A 26,953-nucleotide genomic window follows, 5' to 3' on the forward strand; every position below is an offset into this window, starting at 1 on the left:
CTCAGCCACTTGCCACTCCACAGGACGGAGGGGATGGACACAGAGTACCAGCTTAAAGGAGGCAATAACCCCAGCACGGGGTACACAGACAGAGGCTCAGCTTTCTTGACATGACTGAATAAGAGTGCCTCAGGAGGGCCAGACTTTCTCTCTAGGTTGTTGCTGACATTGACAGCTTCCTTGAACAAGATGCCCTTCCAAATAGACTAGTTGGTACACATTGCCAGTGGCTGTCAAGATCACTACAGCATTGAATTTCTCTAGCTTGTCTCTAGCTCCCTCCAGGGATCTGCTAGTGGCATCTGCAGGATTTCACTGTCTGCTGCACACAAGTGGACCTCCCAGGTGATCAATGCCACATTTGACAAGACCGGCACTTCCATAACAAATAGGAGCTGCAGTAGGCCATTTGGCCCTTTGAGCATGCTGCACCATTTAACAAGAACATGGCTGATCTTCTACCTCCATTCTACCTTCTTGCATTATCTTCATATCCCTTAGTAGCCAAAAGTCTATCGGCCTCTAACTTGAATATACTCAATGACTGAGCATCCACAGTTCTCTAGGGTAAGGAATTACAGAGATTCATAACCTTTTGAATGAGAAATTTCTCCATATTTCAGCTCTAAATGGCCCACCCTTTATTCTGAGTTTCCCCAGCCATGGGAAACATTTTCTCAGCAGCTACTTTGTCAAGTCCCTCATGAATTTTATTTGTTTCAATCAGACCACTTCTTCAAAGCTCTGGTGAGTCCAGTCAGAACCAGCGGGCTCTCAGATCTGCCAATGCTGGATTCTCACAGGTCTAGAAAGTCATCAAGTGTACAAGATACCCTCACATCAAGGAATATTTGTCAATTGTAAGGGATTCAACTCCTTAAATGTTTGGCTGGTATGTAACCACTGGAAGATATTTATGCACATCTGTGCAGGATATCTAGAAGCCACCACGATGCCTTCATTTTGCACCAGACACTTCTCGCATAGATTTTCCCCCCTCGAAAGAGAATGAGCAGGCAGCTCCTTGGAGAAAAGGCTACCCTCGAATGACAACATTTGTGGAGGACGACTGTGAGGGATGGTTGTGAGATTGGCAAAAAAAGTGAGGGTGAGTGTCAGTGTTGGCTATTCAGGTAGAAATGTGAGGAAGTGACTTGAGAGAATGAGTGGAGCTGCAAGGTGTGTTGGTCTGAGGAGTGCTATGCAGGAGAATGCTGGGGAAGTCAGATTGAGGGGGTTGGCACTTGAATGTGGGATGCCACTCACCTTTGCTGCCCTGAGGTCATTGAACCTCTTTCAACACTGTATCCACATGTGATGCACTGCTGCAGCTGACCTCCTGAGCCACTTCAAGGTACACCTGCTTTGTTTCAGAGGCTAGACTCTTGCTCCCATCTGCTGGGAAAAGAGTTTCTCTGTGGACCCTTACAGCCCCCAGCATGATTTTCAGAGATGCCTCAGAACTGGGAAGAGGCAGCCTTCGGACATTGTGGGATGGATTTTCACTACTGAGGCAGGTAGCTTCAGCAGACCCACCTCTATTTAGAGGGCCCCATTACACCAAATGTTTGCTGCAGGGAGAAATGGGCAGGATAGTGATGCCCTCCAACCCCAGAAGCAGATCATAGATGGCCGCCTGGGGTGGCTGAGTGCTGAGGCGGGGCGGTTAAAAGGCTCGCCTTGGTTCTCTGGGATTTCAACGTTGTTGTTTTAGAAGCTGTTAGACCCTCTAGCCCTCACACACCCTCAGCCCCTCGTCCACTCTCCAAGTCCCTTCCATGCCACCCCATCCACCCTCCATGCCTGCACATACTCCCGTGCCCCCTTCATGCCAATGCATGCCCCCATGCCACTTACATAGCCACTCGCCTGTATCCATTATGGGCAGACCTCAGGAGCCATGTGGAGATAAGAAAGAACTTGGTAGAAGAGTCAGGGAAACCCCAGAACAAAGGCAGGAGAAACCCCTCAAAAACTCACCTGGAGGTCATAGTATTTAATCAAGGAAATTAGAGGGTGAGAGAGAAATAAGGGGAGTTTTAACAGAACACACAATTGGTATAAGATTAATAAAAATAGGAACATGGCATATGAATAGGAGACCTATGCATTGGACTTTGCAATATAGAAGTAATGTTCCTAAATGATGCTCTAGATATGATTTTAATAGATGAAAAGTTGTGGGAACTGTACAACCGTTTTCATGATAAGTGCTGCAGGAAGATGAGGCTCCATACTGCAGCACGGTTTGTCAGGATTGGTTATCTTTCCCCAAGTCGGTTCACACTAAACATGTTGTATACTGCCTAATTTACCTGAAACCTATTTAATATGAAAACAGGGTCATTTACCTCAATCATGTCAACCCACTCTCGTATAGCGAGGAAACTTTTCTCACAGGTGACATCATACAGCAATAAAACGCCATCAGCACGCCTAAAATACGATTTAGCAATACTTCGAAATCTGAAACATAAAAGATAAGATCTTCATGCCCATTTCTCTGTTAACCATTTCATTTTCTTAAAAAAAAACTACTGAATTAATACATTGCTAGAGACGTTAACACATAATGCATAAGCAAGCTTGAATTATTTTTTTTTGGTAAATTTTTATGTTCATAAGGTGAGGATTGTAAGCTCATTTCAGGAATCCATGCTGCAAAATTCAGCTCTATAGTGCCCATAGTTTCAGTGATACGGGTGTTGTTTTGATATCATATGAAACCTTGCACTGCACGTGCACTCTTCTGGTGTGAAACACACCAAATATCATACTGAGTATTGCTGAAAAAAGAGACATGCCTAAGCTTTTCGTCTTGCACTCATCAGGACACTCGCAAGAATACCAATATAAGGGGAAGATAATTTATACTGTATGTGAAGAGAGTGCTAATTGGTTGGCAAGTGCCATTGCCATGGAAAATGCATCACTGGTGGTGACTGACAGTTAACCACCAAGCATTGTTTGAAATTTAAACCAGGCAGCTTGACCCTGATTGGTCAAGGCATTGCCCTGAGAAGTGAGTCAATGAATGGCTGCCACTTATTTTGTTTAGCTGAAACAGGGAAAATGTATGTACATGTTCTTTCTGTCTGCAAAGAACAGGGCCCTGTGTATTAATATATGTAGCTTCCAGTACACACAAATACTCCACACTATGAGCCCGACTGACAATCTTAAATTGGTTGTCAGCTTAATTCTTAGTACATTGAGGATTATTCAGTAAATCTTGTCCAATCACAGAATTACATCTAATGTTGGACATGTGTTTTGAGTTTTGCAAGCACGGGCTGGTTGGGTATGGTCTGTGCCCTGCCCATCGCGAACACTGGCTGGGACATGCTGTTTGATACGATCCACCAGTCTTTGAAACTTAGGGCCTACATACCAAACATCACACCGACACTGAAATTCATCTACCACATTACACATTTGTGGGCAGAACGTCTTTTTGGCTTGACGGCAGCATCCTATTAGTGGCAAATACCACTTGGGTTGCAACTGCATAGTAGCAGCGTGAAACAGCTAGCTTCATCTGTTGCTCAAATTTTTGAGATACCTTACCCTTCCAGGGTAATCTGAGGTAGACTGGGCACTTTTCAAGGACGAAAGTGATGGTCTTAGGCCCATTCAGCTTGCGTGATATACAGTAAAAAATGATCTGATCAGGGTAGCCATTATCCTGCAGGATGCCTTTGATGTACCCTATTTCAACATCAAGCTTGCATGATGAACAAATTGCGCGGGCCCTATTTACAAGGTTGCCAATCAGACCAATCTTATAGCATGTGAAACTGTAAGAATCCCAATGCATATATTGACCAGTAAAGTAGGCTTGGGGTGGACCGTGGTAGAGAATCCCCAGCAGATTTCTCAACTAGCATATCAAGGAAGGGGAGTTCATTTGACTGCTCCATTTCATAGGTGAATTTGAGCGCAGGATGGAGCCCATTAAGACATGTAAGGAAATTGTTACATGCAACTGCATATTTAAATACAGCAAACATATCCACATATCAGAATTATGCGAGGAGTAGGAGGTTAGGTATAATTTCATTGAAGGCACATTTCCCATGGAACCCAACAAAGAAGTTTGCAAGAGCTGGGCCTAGAGGGGATCCCATGGCAACACCACATATTTGGGTATACATGCTGTCATTAAAACAGAGCTCATAAGTTCAATGGATACTAATTCACATAATGGTGGTGGGTCTAGATCACCAAGATATAGTGCTGCAGCGTAAATATCTTTGGAACATTGGTGAATAGGCTAGCATTGTCAAACGAGCACACGGACACAGCATTGCTATCAATTTGCAAGTCCTGTATGGCCTTCACAAATGTGGAAAACTTGGTCAAAACTGGTTATAACAATTCGCCCAACCATTTGGCCAATTCATGTTGTGCAGAACCGGTCATAGATTAAGATGGGGCATTAACGGACATCACTTTTTTGTGTCTTGGGCAGCTCATACATACGCGGACGCAGCAAGCCATGAGGGTGAACCCTGTCATAGATATCATAAGAGCTCATTGCTCTTACGCGATGGTGTGTGTCTTTATGGACAGAAGGGTCAGAATGAGAGCAAGGTAGAGAATTGAAATGATAAGAACAAAGAAAAGTACATCACAGGAACAGGCCCTTCGGCCCTCCAAGCCTGCGCCGATCATATTGCCCGTCAACTAAAACATTTTGCATTTCCGGGGTCCGTATCTCTCTATTCCCATCCTATTCATGTATTTGTCAAGCTGCCTCTTAAACACCACTATCGTACCTGCTTCCACCACCTCCTCTGGCAGCGAATTCCAGACACTCACTACCCTCTGCGTAAAAAACTTGCCCCGCACATCTCCTCTACAGTTTTCTCCCTCATCTTAAATCTATGTCCCCTAGTAATTGACTCTTCCACCCTGGGAAAAAGCTTCTGACTATCTACTCTACACGACAGGAAGCTCAGGATCATGATTGTGGACCAAACATTGAGTTCAATAATTTTAGATCATAACTTCTGCCTCCATTTTTTCATGTTTTTTGGGGTGTTTTTGCTGATTTGTTTTTCTCGTTCCTTTCATTATTCCTTCACTTTGCATTCAAATGGCTGCTATACAGCCATTTAAACCTCTTCGGGTCACATCTTCTGTTTCTTTATCTGACTCATTTTCATTCATACCATGAAATCTTTTGTCATTTAATCTCTTCTGCTTTTCACCCATTCACAGACCTTCCCTTTTCTTTTTCCTCCCACTTTCACTTGCTCAAAACCTATTAAGTTTCTATCTTCCCTCAATTTTGATGAAGGGTCATCGACCTGAAATGTTAACTTTGTTTCACTCCATAAATGCTGTCTGACCTGAGTATTTTCAGCAATTTCTGTTTTTACATCTTTGACAATCACAAATGTATAAGGGAGACAACTGATTCTCCTTATGCCAGGAGAGGGGATTACATTGTGTTCTCTCTGACCAGAGTGGAGCAGGCAGAGTGTGCATGTGGCTTCGCCAGGACAGCAGGCTTCCCCATTATGCAGGCTGCCATCGACTATACACACTGGGCTTTGCAAGCACCAGAACTAAATGTAGAGATGTACCACAAATGCATTGAAAAACATGAAGTGTTTTTATGTATTCTAAACTCAGGAGCACTAGACAAGTGTTACTTCCAGCTGAGATTCAGTAAATGGGATGGAAGATATTTTTAATGATCTCATCACAAATTGCATCATTACACCCTTCTATTTACTGGCAAGGCTTGAGACTGTGTACCAGATGGCAATGACCCCTTTTTCGTTTTCTGTACCTTACCAAGAGCCTGCTCAAAAGCTAATTAAGAGAAAAACAAAAATGTGCATGTTACATACTTGGTTTTAACATATATGTAGTTTAAATAATTTCAAACTTGCTCATTTCTAATTTACCTTTCTTGGCCTGCAGTGTCCCATAACTGCAACACTGTTTGCTCTCCATCAACAATCAAAGTTTTCATCTGAAAATCGACTCCTGCATGAAAAATAATATAAGAACATGGAAGATAAGAGCATGCTGCTCTCAGTGACATCCACAGGTACACAGTCAGTTTTTGTTTGCATCCTGACAATACTCAGCTTCATCCAAACCTTACTGCTGTTCTCCACAGCTCACAGCTACCTCAGTGCTGTCAGATTGCCTGCCTGAGATTAAGTTATAAGTGCTTCAAAATTTCTTCCAACTAGTCACCAAGACGACTAAAGCCATCGCTTTCGACTCTCATCGTGAAATTCTGCTCCCTTGCCACCGCCTCCTCAGCTTTTTGTTCAGGCTGAATCAAGCCATGAAAAAATCCTTGGCATTTTGTTCAGCCAAGAGTCATGAATTAAAATTGCATCCCATTCACCATCAAGACTACAAATGTCCACCTCCACAACATTGTCCACCACAGTGAAATCATAATCCACACTTTAGGTACCTCTAGATTCAATTTCAACTTTCTTCCATCCTATACCACTGCATAAACTCCAACGTGTCCAAAATTTAGCTGCTTGCATCCCACCAGTATTTCACATCTGCCCTCACTGGTCATTGCTGTCTCAGCCTCTCCACACATTTAATTTCACATCCTCATTCTCACCCTCATTTTCAAATCGCTCTGTAGCCTCATTCTAATTCTATCTAACACTCTCCAGCCTTATATCCCTTCCTGCATCCTTCATTCCTCAAACTCAAGTCTTGTGCATGCTTCCTCCTTTTATTCCACCACTGATAGCAAACGCATCGGCCACCTCAGTCCTTTGTTTTACAAATGACAATGAGATCTACAGTTGTAATAATGAGGTTCCATTGCTTATTATTCTTTGTTATTGAGTGTTAGTCATGTCCTAAAGACCATGAATGTGATAATGGCACTCAAGATAAAACATATTTTCTACAAAAATGTTGTAAACAATTTAAATGACAATGGTAGGGGAGCAACATATTCAGATGTCTAACCTGTAAACCTAAATTTAATATTGCATTCAGCTATAAATTCAATATCAATTGTAGGTATCAGTCTTGAATTAGTGATCAGAGTAGCTCATGCCTCAATTAAGGGCTTGAGCACATAAATTAGGCTGACACTTCAGTGCACTGCACATGGAGTGCTGCACTGCCAAAGGGAGATATCTTCCAGATGAGACTGTTAAACTAGCATCTGTTGTCTCAGGTAGATGTAAAAGATTCATGACTCTTTTCAAACTAGAAGAATTTTCCTTATGTCTTGGCCAATAAATATCCACCAACCAACATCACGAAAACACTTGGGCCAGATTTTGCTGTCAGTGACGTAACAATGGTTTAAAGTTGGCAGCAATTCAAGGGGATCTCCAGGTGTGCAGCACAGCGATGTCTGCGAGCAGGGCAAACAGACAATCACACTGAATTCCCACAGACAGTAAATCAGATCCCTCTACTTTTAATTTAAAATTTCAAATAGCAAAATAAATACTTATGACTTAATTAAGATAGAAGCTAAAATAAGGATAAACAAACCATTAAGAAATGTGGAATTATATATGATAAAGGAGAAATGTGATATTCCAAAACTATAAAATTAGCTTTTCAGAGTCAGTGCGGGTGTTCGGCAGTAATTATGAGCTTAGCACGCTGTTGGAAATTCAATTACACTTCTTCAACAACATGCAACTTTTTCAAGGGCTTTTATAGTGAGACTAACAGCATTAGGAGTGAAAGTTCTCATCAGTTCTAAGATTCCCCACTGACTGCAGCATTTGGATGGGGTGAGGGATCGGGGCCTCAACAGTGCATCACTTTTTTTTATTCGTCCATGGGATGTGGGCATCGCTGGCTATTGCATTTATTGCCCATCCCTAACTGCCCTTGTTCAGAGGGCATTTAAGAGTCAACCACATGTGGTCACATGTAGGCCAGACCAGGTAAAGACTGCAGATTTCCTTCCCTAAAAGGGCATTAGTGAACCAGATGGGTTTTTACAACAATCGACAATGGTTTCATGGAGTCATCAACAGACTTTTAATTCCAGATTTTTATTGAATTCAAACTTCACCATCTGACGTGGTGGGATTCGAACCCAATCCCCAGAGCATTATCCTGGGTCTCTGGAATACCAGTCCAGTGACAATACCACCGCCTCCCCACCTGTAAAAAAATAGAACCACAAACAAGAACTTTTGGATTTCCATGTTATCTGTGCATATGCAAACTTCCAAAGGTGCTGTCAGTTTCAGTGGAAGGATGACAGCAAATGCTGAGTTTCACTGTCATTACCACCACAAAAGCTGGGCCAATATCTGGTCATTTACCTCAATGCTGTTTGTGGAACTTCACTGGGTATTATTTGACTGTTGCACTTCCTTACAATACCTCAATGGATATAAGGCATTTTTGATGTCACAAGGTCACAAAAATTTCCAAATAAACGCAAATTATGAAATATATATGATGCATTAAAACTTTGAAGATAAAGAAGGCAATACAGAGGCCCAGAAAATGCTCAGGCCTCGTGGCTGTAGCGGAAGGTTTAGGAAATATATGGTAAAGGCAAAATACTGCGGATGCTGGAAATCTGAAACAAAAACAAAAAATGCTGGAAAAACTCCTGCCTTCTGAGCAAGCAAAGTTTAGTGAGATCAAAAGCACATTCCATAGCAAAACATGGTCCTAATGGAACTGTCAGGATCATGCCCCTATGAATTTTCAGGGTCAGAGACTCATCCACCTCTACAAGAACAATGGGCATTCTGGCAGATGCTTATAAAATAGGGAGCCATGTGAAGGCTAAAGAATCTGACTGACAATGTAATCAAAATGTGAGGAAATTAAAGGAAGCAAGTTGTTTAAACTGATGACACATACCTAAAGTGGCACTGGTGTTCCCACGAAATTCATTTTTGCAGAGTCGTAGAAGAAAGCTGGATTTGCCCACAGCTGCATCCCCAGCAAGCACTATCTTGAAAGCCTTTTCTGACTGAGGGTATTTGAAGTTCCCAGTTGTGCTATTAGGCTGAAACAAGGGCAAGATTCAATCAGAGCACCACTTTGGTCATTTTAAAAGCCAATTATGAGTTCTGAGCCAAGCAAAATAATCACTTTTGACTTTAGAGTGAATCAATCAATCTGTTGGCTGATTCCCATGTTACCCACATCCATTTAAATAGATGAGTAGTGCAACAATCAGATTGTAAATTATAACATTTCTCCATATCCCACCTTTTTTTAAACCAAGTGTAGCGCAATATGAGTTACAATAAGCATGCAGATCCATTAAGATGGGGCTTAGAGACCTAATGGTAAAATACAATCAGCTCCAAAATGGTCATGTTGCTAAAAAAATTCTTGCTGGCAGGCATTAAATATAAGTATCCATTTTAAGTATTTATTTTCCTCCTTTCTTCTGAGACCACTAGCTGGTACTGATGTATGTTTTTAGCTCTATAGATTAATTTCGCACAATATGTGAACATGGATAGAATTTCCATCAGGATTTTCTTGATCTCTGGCCAAACTTCCATTTTTGTGGTTTGTTTTGGTGTTTCTACAGAACTCTTGCTAAAGTTATGGCAGGATAAGAAAAGCAAGGAGAGAGGATGAAAAGAGACTAGCAACAAACATAAAAGGGAATCCCAAGGTCTTCGATAAACATGCAAATAACAAAAGGATGATAAAAAAAAGAGTAGGGCCGATTAAGGACAAAAAAAGGGACTTGCATGTGGAGGCTGGAGAATTAGTGGAGGTACTGAACGAGTACTTTGCATCTGTCTTTACAAAGGAAGAACTTGCTACCCAGGCCAAGGTGAGAGGGGAGGTAACTGGTGCACTAGAAGAACTTACAATTGAGAGGAAGGAGGTGTTGGACAGGCTATCTTTACTTAAAATAGATAAGGTACCAGGACTGGATGAGATGCATCCAAGGGCACTGATGGAAGTGAGAGTTGAAATTGCAGAGGCACTAGTGATAATCTTCCAGTCTTCCGTTGGCACAGGGGAAGTGCCAGAGGACTGGAGAACTGCAAGTGTTACACCCTTGTTCAAAAAGGGGTGCACGGATAAAGCTGGCAACTACAGGCCAGTCAGTTTGACCTCAGTGGTAGAGAAACTATAGTACAGGATAAAATCAATAATCACTTAGACAAGTGCAGGATAATTAATGAAAGCCAGCATGTATTCATCAAGGAAAAATCATGTTTAATTAACTTGCTGGAGTTTTTTGGGGAGGTACCAGAGAAGGTTGATAAAGGAAACGCTGTTGATGTGCTGTATATGGATTTTCCAAAGGCATTTGATACAGTGCCACACGACAGACTTGTGAGCAAAATTCTAGGTCATGGAATAAAAGGGAAAGTAGGCACTTGGATAAGAAATTGGCTGAGTAACAGGAAACAAACAGTAGTGATAAATGGTTGTTTTTCAGATTGGAGGAAGGTTTGTACTGGAGTTCCTCAGGGGTCGGTTTTGGGACCCTTGCTCTTCCTTATATATATATTAATGACCTAGACTGTGGCGTGCAGGGCATTTCAAAATTTGCAGATGATACAAAGATTGGAAATGTTGTCAACTGTGATGGGGATAGCCTTGAACTTCAAAAGGACATAGTCATGTTGGTGGATTGGGCAGACAAGTGGCAGATGAAGTTCAATGCAGAGAAGTGTGAGGTGATTAATTTTGGCAGGAAAGATATGGTGAGGCAGTATAAAATAAAAGGGAGAGCCTCTAAAGGAGGTGCAGGAACAAAGGGACCTCAGAGTATATGTACATAGGTCATTAAGATGGCAGGGCATGTTGAGAGAGCAGCTAATAAAGCATATAATATCTTAGGCTTTATTAATGGGGTCATTGAGTACAAGAGTAAGGAGGGCATGTTTAACTTGTATAAGACACTAGTTAGGCCTCATGTGGAGTACCGGTTCTGGGCACCATCCTTGAAGAAGCATGAAGTCATTGGCGAGAGTACAGGGGAGATTCACAGGAATGATTCCCAGGATGAAGAACTGTAACTATGAGGATAGATTGAAGAGGTTGGGACTGTTTTCCTTGGAGAAAAGAATGTTGAGAGGAGACTTGATAGAGGTATTCAAGATCCTGAGGGGTATGGAGAGGGCAAATAGTGAGAAACTGTTCTCACTGAAGAGAACATCAAGAACTAAAGGACACATATTCAAAATAATTGGCAAAAGGAGTAAATGTGACGTGAGGAAAATTTTTTCACCCAAAAGACGGCTGGATTCTGGAACAAACTTCCTGAAAGGGTGGTGGAGGCATGTTCGATCAAGGTATTTAAAAGGGAATTGAATTGCTACCTGAAAAGAGAGAATGTGCAAGGTCACGGGGATAAGGCAGGGGAGTGGGACTCAGTGGAATGCTCTTTCAGAGAGCCAGTGCAGACTCAATGGGCCAAATGGCCTCCTTCAACAGTGTAAAAGATACTGTGATCCCACAGAAATTACTGGTTTAATTATGGAAAGAGATGGGGGTTGGGGTGAGGGAAGAAAGAGAACATTAAATATCATACCAGGGCCTGACTTCCCTTCAACCTACATTCACTTTCCATCTGTAGTCACTGCAAACTGAACATGAAAATGTAGCTTTTTTTTTCCTATTCCCTTGCCCAGGAGACAAGAATGACAATTATAAACCCCACCACTGCTGTCGATTTGATAGCAGCTAACTCAACATTAACAACGGGTTGCTACGAGTTCTCCCTGATGTCATCAGGGAATTCAGCATCTTTTTAATCAACATTATAAATAAAGTCTAAATAAATAAATATAAATCAATACTTGCCTGAGCAACAAAAACATAAACTCACCAAGTTGGAGTATCATTTAGAAACGAGTTACCTGTGGTGAGAATGCAGAGATACAGCGCCGTGATGAAGAGGCTCCAGAATTGCTCCGGCTCACTGCTTGGGAGGGATTCCAGTCCATAACACTGTTTGTCATCTCCTGGCTAAAAGGCACCTCATCCTGGATTTCAAACAAACAAATCATAAACCCACAGAACTAAAAGTAGAAGATCAGCTTCACTCAATCTAACTGTGATTATCCAGTGCCTGCTTCGAGTCTTTGCAGTTTTGTGGCTGGCTACTGACTGTTGCATTGGGAAGACTTACAACTCAGGTTATTAATTACCCAATTGTGTAACTAATTATTTGCATTTATATAGCACTATTCATAACCTCAGAGCAGCCCAAAGCACTCCGCAACTAATGAGTTTTTTTTTAAAGTCACTTTTGTAATGTAGAATGAGGTAGCCACTATTCTTTAGGAAATGGAGATAGTTTAAGTTATATTTGTGGGTGTTAGGAATGTGTTTTAGCTTTAATGTTTAAGTCTGATTTGTATTTCTGTATATGTTAAGGTCAAGCTGAGTTTTAGTTTCACTTTAAAACTTGCCTGTATTTCTCATGACAGTTTACGACTGTAAGAGAGAATTAAGCAAACACAGTAGAAAAAAAACTGAGCTGTTGCATAGTAACAGGGGTCCAAAGAGGCAGGTCCTTCCCACAGACACACACAAGAAACAATGGTGATCCGGTGGCCGACAGGCTCCCGCCCGCACCTTCCTGACCATTGGGGAGCTGCTGTTTACGCTCGGCAGGCCTTAATTAGCCCGCCAGCGTGAAATCGCAGTTGGGGGCCAATTGCGGGTGGTGTGCCATTTCCCACCTGCCCCCGGGCCTATCGACCACACCCGCCTACCGCACTCAAAATTCTAGCCTTGGTTTCAGAGCGTGGTGTGTCTGACCACAGGGTGTCAATTGGTTTACATGGACTGTGTACTTACTGTGAACATTAGAGTATAAGATAGCTTTTGTGCCTTATGTTATCCTTACGAATCTATATATATCTCTGTAAAAGTATAGTTATGGGTGAAGGAGTATTGTAATATAGTTAATCTTTTCTTATTTAATAAACATTTTATGCTTTTGTTAAAAGTTCATCAGCATCTCCTGTGACTCTGTTCAGTACCACATCTCCATGTATTTAAACAAACAAATAAAAGTTAGGATCTATCAAGCTGGGTTCCACCCTGGGGTCAGGCTCGTCCCAGTGGCAACCGCAGCTGGGGATCATAAGACTGTGCACTCAGCAAGGTCCAACAAACAATGAGACAAATAATTAATTGTAATGAAATTAATTGGGGGAAAATTATTGGCCAGGATACGAGGAAAACGCCACTGCTTTTCTTCAAATGGTGACACGAGATCTTTTACTTTCAGCAGAGAGGGCAGATAGATCCTCTGTTTAGCATCTTATCCTGAAAAAAGACGGCACTTTTGACAGGACAGCACTGAAGTCTCAGCCTTGATAATGTGCCCAAGTCTTGGAGAGGGGTTTAAGTCCACAATCTTCTGACTCAGAGGTGAGAGTGCTACTATGAGCCATGACTGACACCTGATAATCCCATTCCAGATTTTCCAAACTAGTAACAGTCTTCTTAAGTGTGTCAGTAATAGTGAGTGCAATACTGAGGAATTGCTGCATTCTCATAGATGCAATTTTTCAGATGAAATATTAAAGAGACGACATGTCTACCTTTTACTAATACACATATAAAATTCCATTTCAGCACTCAAAAAGAGTAAGGTGGTATTCAGTGCTCTGACCAATATTCATCCCACAACTAACACTACCAAATGGATTATTGGATAATTTATCTCACTATTGTTTGTTTGACCTTGTTAGGTATAGATTGGTTGCTGTATTTGACTGCAATATATTGCCATCATTGAGTAGCACAAAGATTTATGCCTGTGATTCCTCACAGTGAGATTTGAATCTCACTTTGAGGTAGGAAATGGAAGAAAAGAATCAGAGGGGGCAACGCTCTGAGGTACCACTGAGCAGATAACAGTAATGTGGTATTGGTAGAGAACCAGGAGCAGATCTCCAGCCTGTCCTCTAGGTCCAAGAAAGGAAGGATGTGGTATGGAGAGACTAAGAGGGGAGAGCAAACAGAAAGTTACATTATATTGAAGCTGAATAACACAGGTAGCATAGAAAATTTTAACAGCATCTTGAAATTAGTGCCAAAATCAGGTTAACTGTCAGTACACTACCCTGCTACTCCGTAGCCAGCATCCATAGAATAAACAAGGAAGTACACAAGAACCTGGGAAATCTGTACTGTAAATTGTTCAGTTCCATAATATTTCATTTCTATTGTGCGTGTCAGTACTCATTGAAAATGATGATTAGAAACATAGAAAGAGTAAGCTACTGAGCCCCTCAAGCCTGTTCTACCATTTAATTAGATCACTGTTGATCTGTATCTCAGCTATATTTACTGGCCTTTGTTTCATATCCCTCGATACCTTTACCTAACAAAGTCCATTGATCTCAGTCTCAAAATTTTTTGGAAGAGAATTTTCCAGATTTCCAATATATTGTGTGTCAAAAAGTACTTTGATTTAACTCCTAAATGGTTTAGCTTTTATTTTAAGACTGTGTGCCCCTAGTTCTGGGTTCTCCAGCTAGATCTCTATCTATTCAATCAGATTCTTTTAGCATTTTAAAGACAAATCTTCCATTCACCCTTTCAGCTTCTAACTCAAAGGAATACAAACCAAATTTATTCAGCATGTCAATTCCTCTTTCTTAACTCCAAATTGTATGTTATGTCTTCATACTTCCCAATATTGAACTCCATCAGCCACAGTTTTGCCCAATATGCAATGCAATTGTCATCTAAGAGAGTTCAGTATCATTTGTTAAATTGCAATCAGAAATGAACAGTCGGTGGATCAAGGACTTGCTATGTAACAACTTAATTTACCTGAACAAGAAAAATGTAAATTCACAGAAGCGGAGTACCATTTAAAAATGTGTAACTGATGTTACCTGTTGTGAAAATGCAGTGTTATTATAGCCTTGTGATGAAGAGGCTCCAGAACTGGTCCAGCTCACTGCATGAGATGGCTTCCACTCCAGAACAGTGCTTGTACTATCTTGGCTAAAAGCTACTTCATCTCGGATTTCAGGCACCTACAAAGGAATCGCATAGAGCTAACAAAGCTAATGACAGAAAGCCAGCATCACTTAATCTCGCCGTAGTTATTAGTGGCCAAACAGTGGCTGATTCTAGGCTCTGCAGCTGTGTCTGGCTGTTGACAGTTGCATTGTGAAGATTCATAATTCTGATTATTAATTACATGATCAACCTATGCATTTAATTTAACTCAAGAGATCTCAGTCTAGAGACAATAAATGATCAGTGCTCTTTCAGATGGAGTAATCCTCCAATTGCCCTTCCTGCTGCCCCAGTCAAGTTCTGCTCTGATTGGGGGACACTGTGCCCAAAACCAAACTCAATCACTGCACAAATACAGCAGCATACTCTGTTATTGTATCAACCAAACACTGGTATTTAGTAACCAGTTAAGGCTAACATCTAAGAACCTTAAAATTGGTCATTTACATGGTTAATTGTTTTAGACCCGATAAAAAATATATATATGAACATATGAACTAGGAGCCCGAGTTCATTTCTAACCCATTTCTCTACAGAAGAAATTATTCATTTTTGTGTAGATCAATAAATGCAGTTCACAATGTACTAAATTTTCCATTAAAATTTCATATTACTCGTATGAACGCTTACATCTGTGTCAGAAGCATCTCCTCCAAAGGCCTCTTGCGCACAATGTTCCCTTTCAAAATTCCTTTGATGTTTGAATTCACCTTCAGAATCATATTCATTTGAATCTCTCATTGTGGACATGCCACTGTCAAAGCAGCTTTCAGTTAAGCTTTCAACTTCACAGCTGGTCTTGCGCATGGGGTCACACAGAGCCAGTGACTCCATGTCTTCATCTAGGTAAGAGGACCTGGGTGACCTATTGAGAACAATAATCAAAATCAATTCCAGCAGTTTATCCGAGTTTTGAAGTTTAGAGTCAAAGGATTGAGATCTTATAAAGGAAACCTAATAGAACCCTCTTTAACATGAAGGAATCACTGGAAGATTTATCCTCATAAAATTTTGGACCAGCAGGACACGTCTTTTTAGCAACTTGTAAGAGTGTAGGTCTCGTAGTGCTAAACTAAATACATAATAGGATAGCATTCTGCAGACTTGGTTCTAAAATGGCCAACTGGCGAATGTTTCTATGATGGCCGATGCAGCATGATAAGGAATCAGATAAATGTTTATTTTAAAGCAACATATAAGACAAAGATATATAGTCAGGGTGCAGACATAGGGCAGAATATTGCGCTCATCGGGCGGGTGCACGCCCAACCTGAACAAGCAATGACGTCGGACGAGCGTCCCAACATCATCGCGCACTTGCGCGATAATTCGGTCGGCAGGGCACACGGGAGTCGGCAGCATGCCCACCGACAATTATCAGGCCTATTAAGGCCATTAGTGATCTAATTAAATGAAATTTTTTGCTGCCCGTCCAACCTTACATTTGGCAGGAAGGCGAAAAGACCAAGCGACCTTTGGGGTTTTTTTGCGAAACCTCATCCACGGGCAGGATAAGTTGTCGATCAGTCATTTTTTAAAAATTTAAAATTTTTCAAACTAATTTCTAACATGTCCCTGCTAATGTGACAGAGTCACACGAGGGGACATGTTATTAACATTTTTAAAATCTTTCTTTTTTATTTTCAAAAATCTTCATCCCCCTGATGCAGCTCTCAGGGTCTCAGGTTGCTTTTCCTGTGCGCATGCACAAACTTTGTGCTCACCCTCCTCCCCCACTCCCCACCACACGGGCAGTGCTGCAGCGCGCGTTTAACATTGGGCAGGCCTTAATTGGCCCGACAGCGTGCAATCACATTCAGACCCCAATCACGGGCCGCAGTCGCTTTTGCGGCCGCTCCCGGGCCCATCCACAGCGCCTGTCCGACAAGGACAAAATTCTGCCCATAGGATCAGTAATGATGTTAATTATAATACATAGCTACTTTATATAATTCTAGAGACTTACGCCTTTAACAATTAAGAATTGATTGGAGTTTTTGTCAATGAATGACAAATAACTACAAGTGTCGGTATTTCCTGGTCTCGATATGAATTCTTGTACCTCCCCAATTATAAGCATGTCTCTCTGTTTGCTGTTCACAATATGATCCTTTGATATCAATGTACTTGTTTCGTAACTAGATTTTTAGCACTGGTTCTGTCTCCTGGGATGTTTACCTTATTTTTAAGTTTGGCCTGGATCAGAATGGACCTCCAACCCCCATCCTGAACTCACCATAGTACAGACGAATTACGGTGAGCAAGTAGCAAAAAAGGTGCCAATCAATATTTAACACAATGAGGTTGGAGCAAAAAGTAAAAACTGCAAATGATGGAAGCTGAGAAAAGACAGTTTAACATTTCAGGCATATTTTGCTTAAATGGTCAGACCAATCAGTACAGAACCTAAGCCAGTCTTGTGTTTTACATTATATTTACAGTAACTTTTACCTCCCATGGTATCTAATAATCATACTTCTCTGTAAATGCATTCCTTAGAACAAAGGAGAATGATGTGTCACGGTAGATTGAGGCTCTGACACACTATACCAGAGAATCGATAAGTGTGGTTTCATGCCAAAAAAGGGGTTACTAATTTCAATCACGTATTTATAAAGGAGAAACAGAGTTCACGGACATTTCACTATGAAAATACAGGAGGTAAAGTCATAGCTACAGTCACAGAGTAAAGAAAGACTTTGCATTGTATAAAGCAACTTTTACAACCTCAGGATGTCCTAAAGTGTTTGACAGACATTTTTTTTTTGAAGCCTAGTCACCTTTTCTAGAAAGGAAATAGAGAGAGAAAAATATTGTAATGTGGTTTTGGGTGACATGCCTGCCACAGTTGAATAGCTGGAAGAATGGGGAAACTGCAAGAAGTAGGTGTGAGGCTGACAGCATCGTTCAGTGTGAGAGGGTGAGGTGCAGTATCTCAATATTATGAGTCCTGATTACTGATGGGGCTGTTGTGAAATCAGCAAGATGAGACTGGTGGTGCAGTGAATAGGAGATAGCATTTGAAGATCTACTCACTGACCTTGACCACCATTGTGAGGACATTAACATTTTTCTGGCACTGCAGCCAGGGCCTCAGAGCTGGGCCCTAGAAATTGACCTTCATGGCCACCTACTCCCATTCCCTAGAATGGGAGACCTTGCCCCCACCCTGTGGAAACATCATCTCTCTCCTCCTTTTCAGGTATATATCCAATTTGCTTTTGATAATTACTATTGAATCTGCTTCCGACACCTTCTGATGCAGTGTATTCCAGAACATAACTCGCATGTAAAAATTATTCCCATTTCTTCCCAATTATCTTAAATCTGTAACATTAAGTGACAATACATTAAAACTCATTAGAGAGTTGTCTTTCTGAAAATGAACGAGTACAGAGCATTTAAATGATAAACTACTGATGACTGAATTGTTTACACTTCATTATTTCATAATAAGACCAGTATTTTTCTATGCTCTCCATTTCAGAACATACATTCATTGCTTTCACCCAGCACAGAACATCTGGTTCCTAAACAGAAATTGTTCTGATTCTCTGAAGATGTGCAAAACTACTCACCTGTCATATGATAAAATCTGAGGAGACTGGTACCCACAGAGTTTTGGGCTGCTTCTGAACATGGCATTTCCTGGTGAAGAATTTGCTGCACGCTGTAATATTGCAGAAAATCCTGATTATTTGTACATAATAGTATTTGCATGTGAAAGCCGTGTGTTCTTTCCTCAGAAAGCTGTTAGTTGGAGGACTGAGATAGTAGTGGTTTATTACACTGCCCCTTCACTTCATGGTCTTCAGATCAAACATATCCCTTTCTATGGCTGTAAAGACTTAAGTGCACTTTTGCTGTCTCAAATCCATTCAAAATTAGTACAAGCTCTCTGTACAAAGTGCCAGAGTACCACAATACCATTGGCACCCAAATTGGCAGTTTAACTAAAAATTGCCAAACCGTTGGCTAGTGTACAAAACAAAGTTTCACGTACACGGAGCAGGCGTGACTCCGCCGAGGCTGGAACTAAAAAATATTAATTTATATAGTACCTTTGATCACTCCAGGTTGCCCTAAAATGCCTTGCACCCAATGGAGTACATTTGAAGGGTAGTCATTGTTGTTCACAGCGGGGTGATAAAAACAACAAAATGAAATAAATGACAGCTAATGTGTTTTTGATGGGCAGAATTTTGCCCTTGGCATGTGAGATCGGCGGGGGCGGTCAGGAGGCCGAACGCTGCCTGCGATCAGCATCGCACCATGATGTCAGGCTGGTGGGCCAATTAAGGCCCACCCAGTGTGATGAGGGAGCGACAGCGCTGAGCGCTGCATGTGCGAGCGGGGGGAGGAGGGCAAGCAGGCCTAGCATGAACTTCACGCATGCGCACGAAAGAGCGCCGCATAATCTCCCTGAGGCACAGAGCTGCCTCAGGGAGATTAAGAATATTTAGAAAAAATTACTAAAAAACAGAAAAATGTAACAAAGCATGTCTCCTCGTGTGACTATCAAATGAGCAGGGACATATTTTTAATTAAAAATTAAAGTTTTAATTTCATTTGTATTTGATTTTGGAAACCTCATCCCGCCTGTGAATGAGATTTCCAAAAAATATGCAAAGGCCACTTGGTCTTTTCGCCTGCCTGTCAACTTTTAAGTTGACCGGGCAGTGAAAAATTAAGGGCAATTGATAACTTAATGGCCTTAACAGGCCTTTTAATTGTTGACGGGCACGCTGCCAGCGCCGGTGGCGTGCCCGCTGACCAACCTATCATGAGAGTGGCGTTGACGTCAGCACACACGGCCGACGTCAACGTGCTTCATTTCACGCTAGGTCGGGGTCGGGCACTAAAAATTCTGCCCGGTGGTATTGGCTGAGAGTTAAATAGTGGCCGGGACACCAACAGAACTCTCCTGCTCTTCATAGAATAGTGCCATGGGATCTTTCAACACCCCGAGCAGGCAGACAGAGATTCAACTTAATGTCTCATCTGAAATGCATCTCTCTCAGAGCTGCACTGAAGTGCATGCTCAAGTCTAGAAGTAGGGGTTGGAAGTGAAATTTGTCACCTCAAAACAGGCTGCCTGCCCAACTCTCTCAAATACGAGAGGTATAAGTCGACACTAACCAAGCTAAACTATGGGGTGTAAAAGCAGGCTTACACTCAAAATAAGTATACAGCTTTTCAGTCAATAAATGTAACAGATTCAGTTAATTAGTAAGGGAACGTGCTTCACATTATAAACATAAAACAAGTCAATAGCACATTTTAGTTGTACACTCACCAAAGATTTGTTATTTTTGCTGAAACTGTTTTCAAGGGCAGATCGCAAGCCATCATTGCTATCATGAAGCTTTCTGTTAGCTGACCTGTAAAAGGGGGAGAACATTGTCCTTGGGTTACAAAAAAAGTAGATTCCTTTATGAAAGATGTAACATTATGTACCAAAACAGCTAGAGAAACTCAAGCTCTTTATCAAAATACTTAGGAGAGACTGGATTCAAAATTCATATAGACCTGGATTTTATGGTCAGTGGCAAAGTGACAGCACTTGCTGCTAACCTCAAATAAATCTCAGAGATAAAAACAAAAAACTACGGATGCTGGAAATCCAAAACAAAAATAGAAATACCTGGAAAAACTCAGCAGGTCTGGCAGCATCGGCGGAGAAGAACAAAGCCAACGTTTTGAGTCCTCATGACCCCCCAACAGAACAGTTCTGTTGAAGGGTCATGAGGACTCGAAACGTCGGCTTTGTTCTTCTCCGCCGATGCTGCCGGACCTGCTGAGTTTTTCCAGGTATTTCTGTTTTTGTCTCAAATAAATCTCTCCGTGCTGTGCATTTCACCTTCCCTGACCTTAATTTGAATCTGGACCTAAGTCATGGGGATCTCCAGGTGTTCAGCAACAGTGATGTTATAAAGAGGGTAAACAGACAATTACATTGAAGCATTCGCCAGATAGCAAAACAAGAGGTAAAATGCACCAAGCTTTTCATTTTTGATTTAAAAGTTTTACAGAGGCCAAAACAGATGATTGGGACATACAGATGGGATTAAGGTAGAAGCTGAAATATCATACAGAGCCTTTAAAAAATACATAAAAATGTGAATTTTTCATAATGGAGACACCTGATATTCCACAAATATAAAATTAGTTTTTCAGGGACAGTAAGGTTGTTGAGCAGTAATTATAAACTTAGTATGCTTTTAAAAACTGGTTACATCTCATTCAACACATTTAACTTTTTTAAAAGAGTTTTTATAGTGCAAAAGGGCAGGTTTTCATAAGTTTAGTGATTTCTACTTGATTGCAATCTGGGGGAACCTCAACATCACATTCTATAGGAAAGCATGTAATCATTGACGGCAACTTCTGGATCCCCGCATCAAATTCCACATGTATAGACTCCAGAAATTGCTGCCAGTTTCAGTGGAGTAATGAGGGTGAATGATGACAGCTTCACCACCATTACCATCACAAAATCCAAGTGATAATATTTTACAACAGATAATATGAAATATGCATGTATTAAACGTGGCTGGAAAAATGAACTCATAACAAAACTAACAAACTATCTGTATGGCAACCTGGCCCAGTTGGTGCCACAATTTGCTAATTTCAATGATTTATAATATTTTGCAGTACGGTTTTGACATGCATAAGATAATTTAATTCACTTCTTTGCAGACGAAAGATGGTACATAATAAAAAGAGTTCAGCAGCAGTGAAAGGGCTGCAGCTTTTTTTTGAGGTTGTATGAAGCAACAGAAAGGATTAAGGAGCTCCCCCTTAGCAAAAAAGGCTTCAAGTGATATTGGATGCTAACAAAAGTGGCATTTTTTGGGGTAGAGGGAAATCCTCCATATAGTGAACGTACTTTAAGTATGGCAGGAGGTAAATGCAGTAAATGCAGGAGCAGACGAGCAACATTATCACCAGGCCTAGGAAGAGTGGTAGTGTGCCTGTGGAAATGAGGTGGCTAAGACGCAAAACTCATCAACTCACCTCATTTTTCTGATAGAAGCATGGCCCCAAGTGGCTCCTGCGCAACCCCAGGCTCTATTTTCCTGCTGGTGTCTTCTCCACATGCCAGAGGGCCTGGTAGCTTTGAGAACAAACTATGTGTTTCGAGCAATTTTCCATTTTTAAATGCACAATCGCTATCGAAAGGGAATTACAGCAGTGCACAGCAGGCTATTGGATAATCATTTACTGCATCAGTGGACAAGGAGGATAGGGGAGAGGGCTCATTCTTTAGCGACATTGCCCTGGGTGTACTTTGTAGGGAGGTCAAGGCCAGCAAGGAGACCATTATACTGGCAGGGGGCAGAAAGCTCTCGAGAGTAAAGCCTGGATTTTCACACCTTAAGCGTGCGCAGAGTTGGAAAATCTCCCGGCTCGCCCTATCTGCCTTGGATAAAAGTGCCCTAAATAGCAGGATCTTCGTTCCAGGGTGGCAGGTGCAGGACGGGGTCAGGCCCGCCACCCCCAGACGCAGGTCGAAGGTGGCCACAGAGGCTGCCAAGTGCCGAGATGGGATGGTTAAAAAGCCCACCTTGGTTCTCTGGGACTTTGTTCCAGTTGCTTTGATAAATAGTAGGCTCTCTAGGCCTCACACCTCACATCCCACACCGCCCACCCAGTCCCCATACCCATAGATGCCAACTCATACCCTCCACCCACCCCCAAGGTCCCTTATAGCCCCTATGCAAACTTAGTGCCAAATCTTACCCTCACCCACCCCGATAGCCTCTTTGCCAATTTAGTATGAACTCATGACACCCCACAACCACCCTTGGCCCTCACACCTTCCATGCCAACTCACCCAGTATCCACCATGGGCAGACCTTAGGACTCATGCTGAGGTGAAATAAAGGTCAGAACTTTTCGCTTGGCGTGCGAGTGCACACCCAACAGGCTCGAGCGTGAAATAATGTGTGATGACGTTGGCCAAGCGTCCCGACATCATCACGCACCCACGCGATATTTCAGTTGGTGGGCACGCACAGGAGTCGGCAGCACGCCCGCTGACAATTAAGAGGCCTATTAAGGTCATTAACGTATTAATCAACCCTGATTTTTCACAACACAAAAACAAAATTACCTGGAAAAACTCAGCAGGTCTGGCAGCATTGGCGGAGAAGAAAAGAGTTGACGTTTCGAGTCCTCATGACCCTTCAGCAGAACTGAGTGAAGTTAGGAGAGGGGTGAAATATAAGCTGGTTTAAGGTCGGGGGTTGGGGGGGGTGGTGGTTGTAGGGACAAGCAAGCAGTGATACAAATGATCAAAAGATGTTACAGACAAAGGAACAGGGAGGTGTTAAAGGTGATAATATTATCTAAGAGAATGTGCTAATTAAGAATGGATGGCAGGACACTCAAAGTACAGCTCTAGTGGGGGTGGGGTGGAAAGACTGACAGGGTATTATAGTTATAGATTTAAAAATAATGAAAATAGGTGGGAAAAGAAAAATCTATATAAATTATTGGAAAAAACAAAAAGGAGGGGGAAGAAACGGAAATGGGGGTGGGGATGGGGGAGGGAGTTTATGATCTAAAGTTGTTGAATTCAATATTCAGCCCGGAAGGCTGTAAAGTGCCTAGTCGGAAGATGAGGTGCTGTTCCTCCAGTTTGCGTTGGGCTTCACTGGAACAATGCAGCAAGCCAAGGACAGACATGTGGGCAAGAGAGCAGGGTGGAGTGTTAAAATGGCAAGCGTCAGGGAGGTTTGGGTCTTTCTTGCGGACAGACCGTAGGTGTTCTGCAAAGCGGTCGCCCAGTTTGCGTTTGGTCTCTCCAATGTAGAGAAGACCACATTGGGAGCAACGAATGCAGTAGACTAAGTTAGAGGAAATGCAAGTGAAATGTTGCTTCACTTGAAAGGAGTCTTTGGGCCCTTGGACGGTGAGAAGAGAGGAAGTGAAGGGGCAGGTGTTGCATCTTCTGCGTGGGCATGGGGAGGTGCCATAGGTGGGGGGTTGAGGAGTAGGGGGTGATGGAGGAGTGGACCAGGGTGTCCCGGAGGGAACGATCCCTACGGAATGCCGCCAGGGGGGCTGAAGGGAAGATGTGTTTGGTGGTGGCAAACTGGGCGACCGCTTTGCAGAACACCTACGGTCTGTCCACAAGAAAGACCCAAACCTCCCTGTCGCTTGCCATTTTAACACTCCACCCTGCTCTCTTGCCCACATGTCTGTCCTTGGCTTGCTGCATTGTTCCAGTGAAGCCCAACGCAAACTGGAGGAACAGCACCTCATCTTCCGACTAGGCACTTTACAGCCTTCCGGGCTGAATATTGAATTCAACAACTTTAGATCTTAAACTCCCTCCCCCATCCCCACCCCCATTTCCGTTTCTTCCCCCTCCCTTTTGTTTTTTTCCAATAATTTATATAGATTTTTCTTTTCCCACCTATTTCCATTATTTTTAAATCTATAACTATAATACCTTGTCAGTCTTTCTACCCCACCCCCACTAGAGCTGTACTTTGAGTGTCCTGCCATCCATTCTTAATTAGCACATTCTCTTAGATAATATCACCACCTTTAACACCTCCCTGTTCCTTTGTCTGTAACATCTTTTGATCATCTGTATCACTGCTTGCTTGTCTCTACAACCACCACCACCCCCCCCACCCCCCAACACCACCTTAAACCAGCTTATATTTCACCCCTCTCCTAACTTCACTCAGTTCTGCTGAAGGGTCATGAGGACTCGAAACGTCAACTCTTTTCTTCTCCGCCGATGCTGCCAGACCTGCTGAGTTTTTCCAGGTAATTTTGTTTTTGTTTTGGATTTCCAGCATCCGCAGTAGTTTTTTGTTTTTATCCCTGATTTTTCACTGCCCATCCAACATTACGGTTGGCGGGTGGGCAGGCAAATCAACCAAGCAGCCTTTGCGAGGGAACCTCATCCAAGGGTGGGATGAGGTTTCCGATATTAATTTTAAAAAAAATAAAAATGCACAGAATTTTTATCTGCTGTATGTGCCAGTGACTGATTCAAGATCATTTTTTTCCCGGTTTTTAGAATCTTTATTTGTGGCATTTAAATTCTCCAGCTCCCTGGGGCAGCTCTCTGCCTTCAGCGAAGTTCTTTTTTTTGAGTGTTCCCCCGTGCCCGCACTGACTTCAGCACTCGCCCTCCTCCTGCCCCCATCCCCGCAGCGCTGAGCCTTTCAGTGCACATTTCATGCTGGCTGGCTGTTAAAAGGCCAGCAGGGTGAAATCGCAATCGGGGGCCAATTGCGGTCAGGGGTAGGTTCTCCGGCCGCTCCCAGGCCCACCAATTGTGGGTGCCCACCGAACTAAAAATCCTGCCCAAAATAAAGTTCTAAATATCCATTGCAGCCTTCATTATATAAGGAAACACTCTCATTCATGAAATTCCTATCAATACATGTAAATTTCCTCAAATATTTACTCCCTTATAAAAGTAAATATTTGTATTCATAACTCCATGTCAAAGACAGCTAATCCTCTGAGCTGTCAATCAAACTGTGAACTTACAGACCCCCCCACCCCCCCTGCCCAATGTGATAATGATAGGGCTGTGGAAAGCAGTGAAGCATTAATAATGTTATAATGATAGCATGTAGGATTATGTCAACAAACAGCCACTGAAACTGCCAGAACAGGTTTTCTTCAATTCACACACACTGGCAGGCAATTTTTAAAGGGCAGGGACTTAATAGCTTGACAGTTCCACAGATCTTATCCATCCTTCACGAACATTTACTTCTATTCTAAACATTGGTAATACACACGCTGCGGCATAAGGCCCTTGCTCCAGTGAAAATAGGGTCTGTTTGAACTCAGCACAGAGTTCAAACGGCCCTGCTGAGTTCAGGTTTCTTTCATGTGTGAATCACGTCTTGCCCCCATTCCACCCTCTGGTGAAAATAGGATCTATCAGAACTGGAAGCAGAACTTGCGGATCCGGGTTCCTCCCGCCATTTTTAAAAGTCCCAGAAGTCTTCATGACTCCGCAAAAATCTAGGCCTAAGTCTTGAAGACGAATGGGGACAAGTGACAAGGGTGGTCAATGTCCAGAGTGTGGCTCCTAGAACATGGCAGTATGCAGAAAAAACTTTAATGAGCTCACTCAGGTGGCCACGGTGAGTGAATGCATCTGAACAACGAATCTCATCCACACCTCACAAGTCCCACGCTCCTCAATGCACCTCACCTCTGTCAATCACTCAGCAGCACTCCCTCACATTCAGGACTCACCCCTAACATCCTTACACTACATCTCACCTGCTCAGACCTCCCAACCATGCCAGCCATACATGCACTACTACATGCAACCGCAAACATATGGCAGCTGTGACTAGCACATCATCCAAGTACACTGACGCACAGTCGCTGGCATTCTGCCCTTTCTCTTGCAGAACAGGGTCACCCACAAGGATCGCTACCCTTGAGCAGATGATCCACAGGATTGTAAGCAGCAGTGCCACAGAATCAGTGAGACTCAGCACTTCCTGGGTCATCCAGGATGATGTTAAGTAGCTGTGCACCTTCTGGGCCAATTACTCAGCCCGAAAAGTGCTATGAAATGGAAACTGCAAATGGAGTGACCATGGGCCTTCTGCTTTCCACCCCACTGCCTACCTTCTCTCACTCCTATCCCTTTCTTTATATTAGTGTACCTTCTGATAGTCAAGAACTACCAGCTGCTCAGCTCCTGCAGTCTCAGGCACAGGATGAGTGGAGGAAGAGAGCTCTCAGGAGAAGCATCGTCACTTGACTGAACACTCAGAGCCACCAGCCCAGATACTGGTCCTGCACAGATGTGAGAGGTTAGTTTAAAGTCAGTATCTGTATGTGGTGAGTCACAGGGCACAAGTAGGCTGCAACCTGGTTGGAGGGAAAGACAACATGTATGCAAACTCCCCAGAGGCAAGGTTGCACACCAGTTCTGCTATAGTGGACTCAGATGGTACAGACTATAGGATGAACATCCACACTA

General features: G+C 42.5%; 1 protein-coding gene across 2 annotated transcripts in view; it reads right to left on the bottom strand.

Moving 5' to 3' along the window:
• Window positions 1-26,953, bottom strand: part of rasef (RAS and EF-hand domain containing) — a 76,190-nt gene that overhangs the window by 19,286 nt on the left and 29,951 nt on the right. Inside the window, exons 8-15 of one of the 2 annotated variants that reach the window (XM_078567604.1) lie at window positions 20,261-20,345; window positions 18,543-18,634; window positions 15,595-15,829; window positions 14,835-14,978; window positions 11,832-11,957; window positions 8,851-8,998; window positions 5,919-6,000; window positions 2,352-2,466 (exon numbers count right to left, since the gene is read on the bottom strand). In XM_078567604.1, the coding sequence (XP_078423730.1) occupies window positions 2,352-2,466; window positions 5,919-6,000; window positions 8,851-8,998; window positions 11,832-11,957; window positions 14,835-14,978; window positions 15,595-15,829; window positions 18,543-18,634; window positions 20,261-20,345 (1,027 nt within the window). The remainder of the gene's footprint in view (window positions 1-2,351; window positions 2,467-5,918; window positions 6,001-8,850; window positions 8,999-11,831; window positions 11,958-14,834; window positions 14,979-15,594; window positions 15,830-18,542; window positions 18,635-20,260; window positions 20,346-26,953) is intronic. The other variant, XM_078567616.1, reaches the window with a different exon arrangement.

This window comes from Cetorhinus maximus, chromosome 2 (assembly GCF_964194155.1).
Source record: "Cetorhinus maximus chromosome 2, sCetMax3.hap1.1, whole genome shotgun sequence".
In the NCBI taxonomy this organism is placed as follows: domain Eukaryota; kingdom Metazoa; phylum Chordata; class Chondrichthyes; order Lamniformes; family Cetorhinidae; genus Cetorhinus; species Cetorhinus maximus.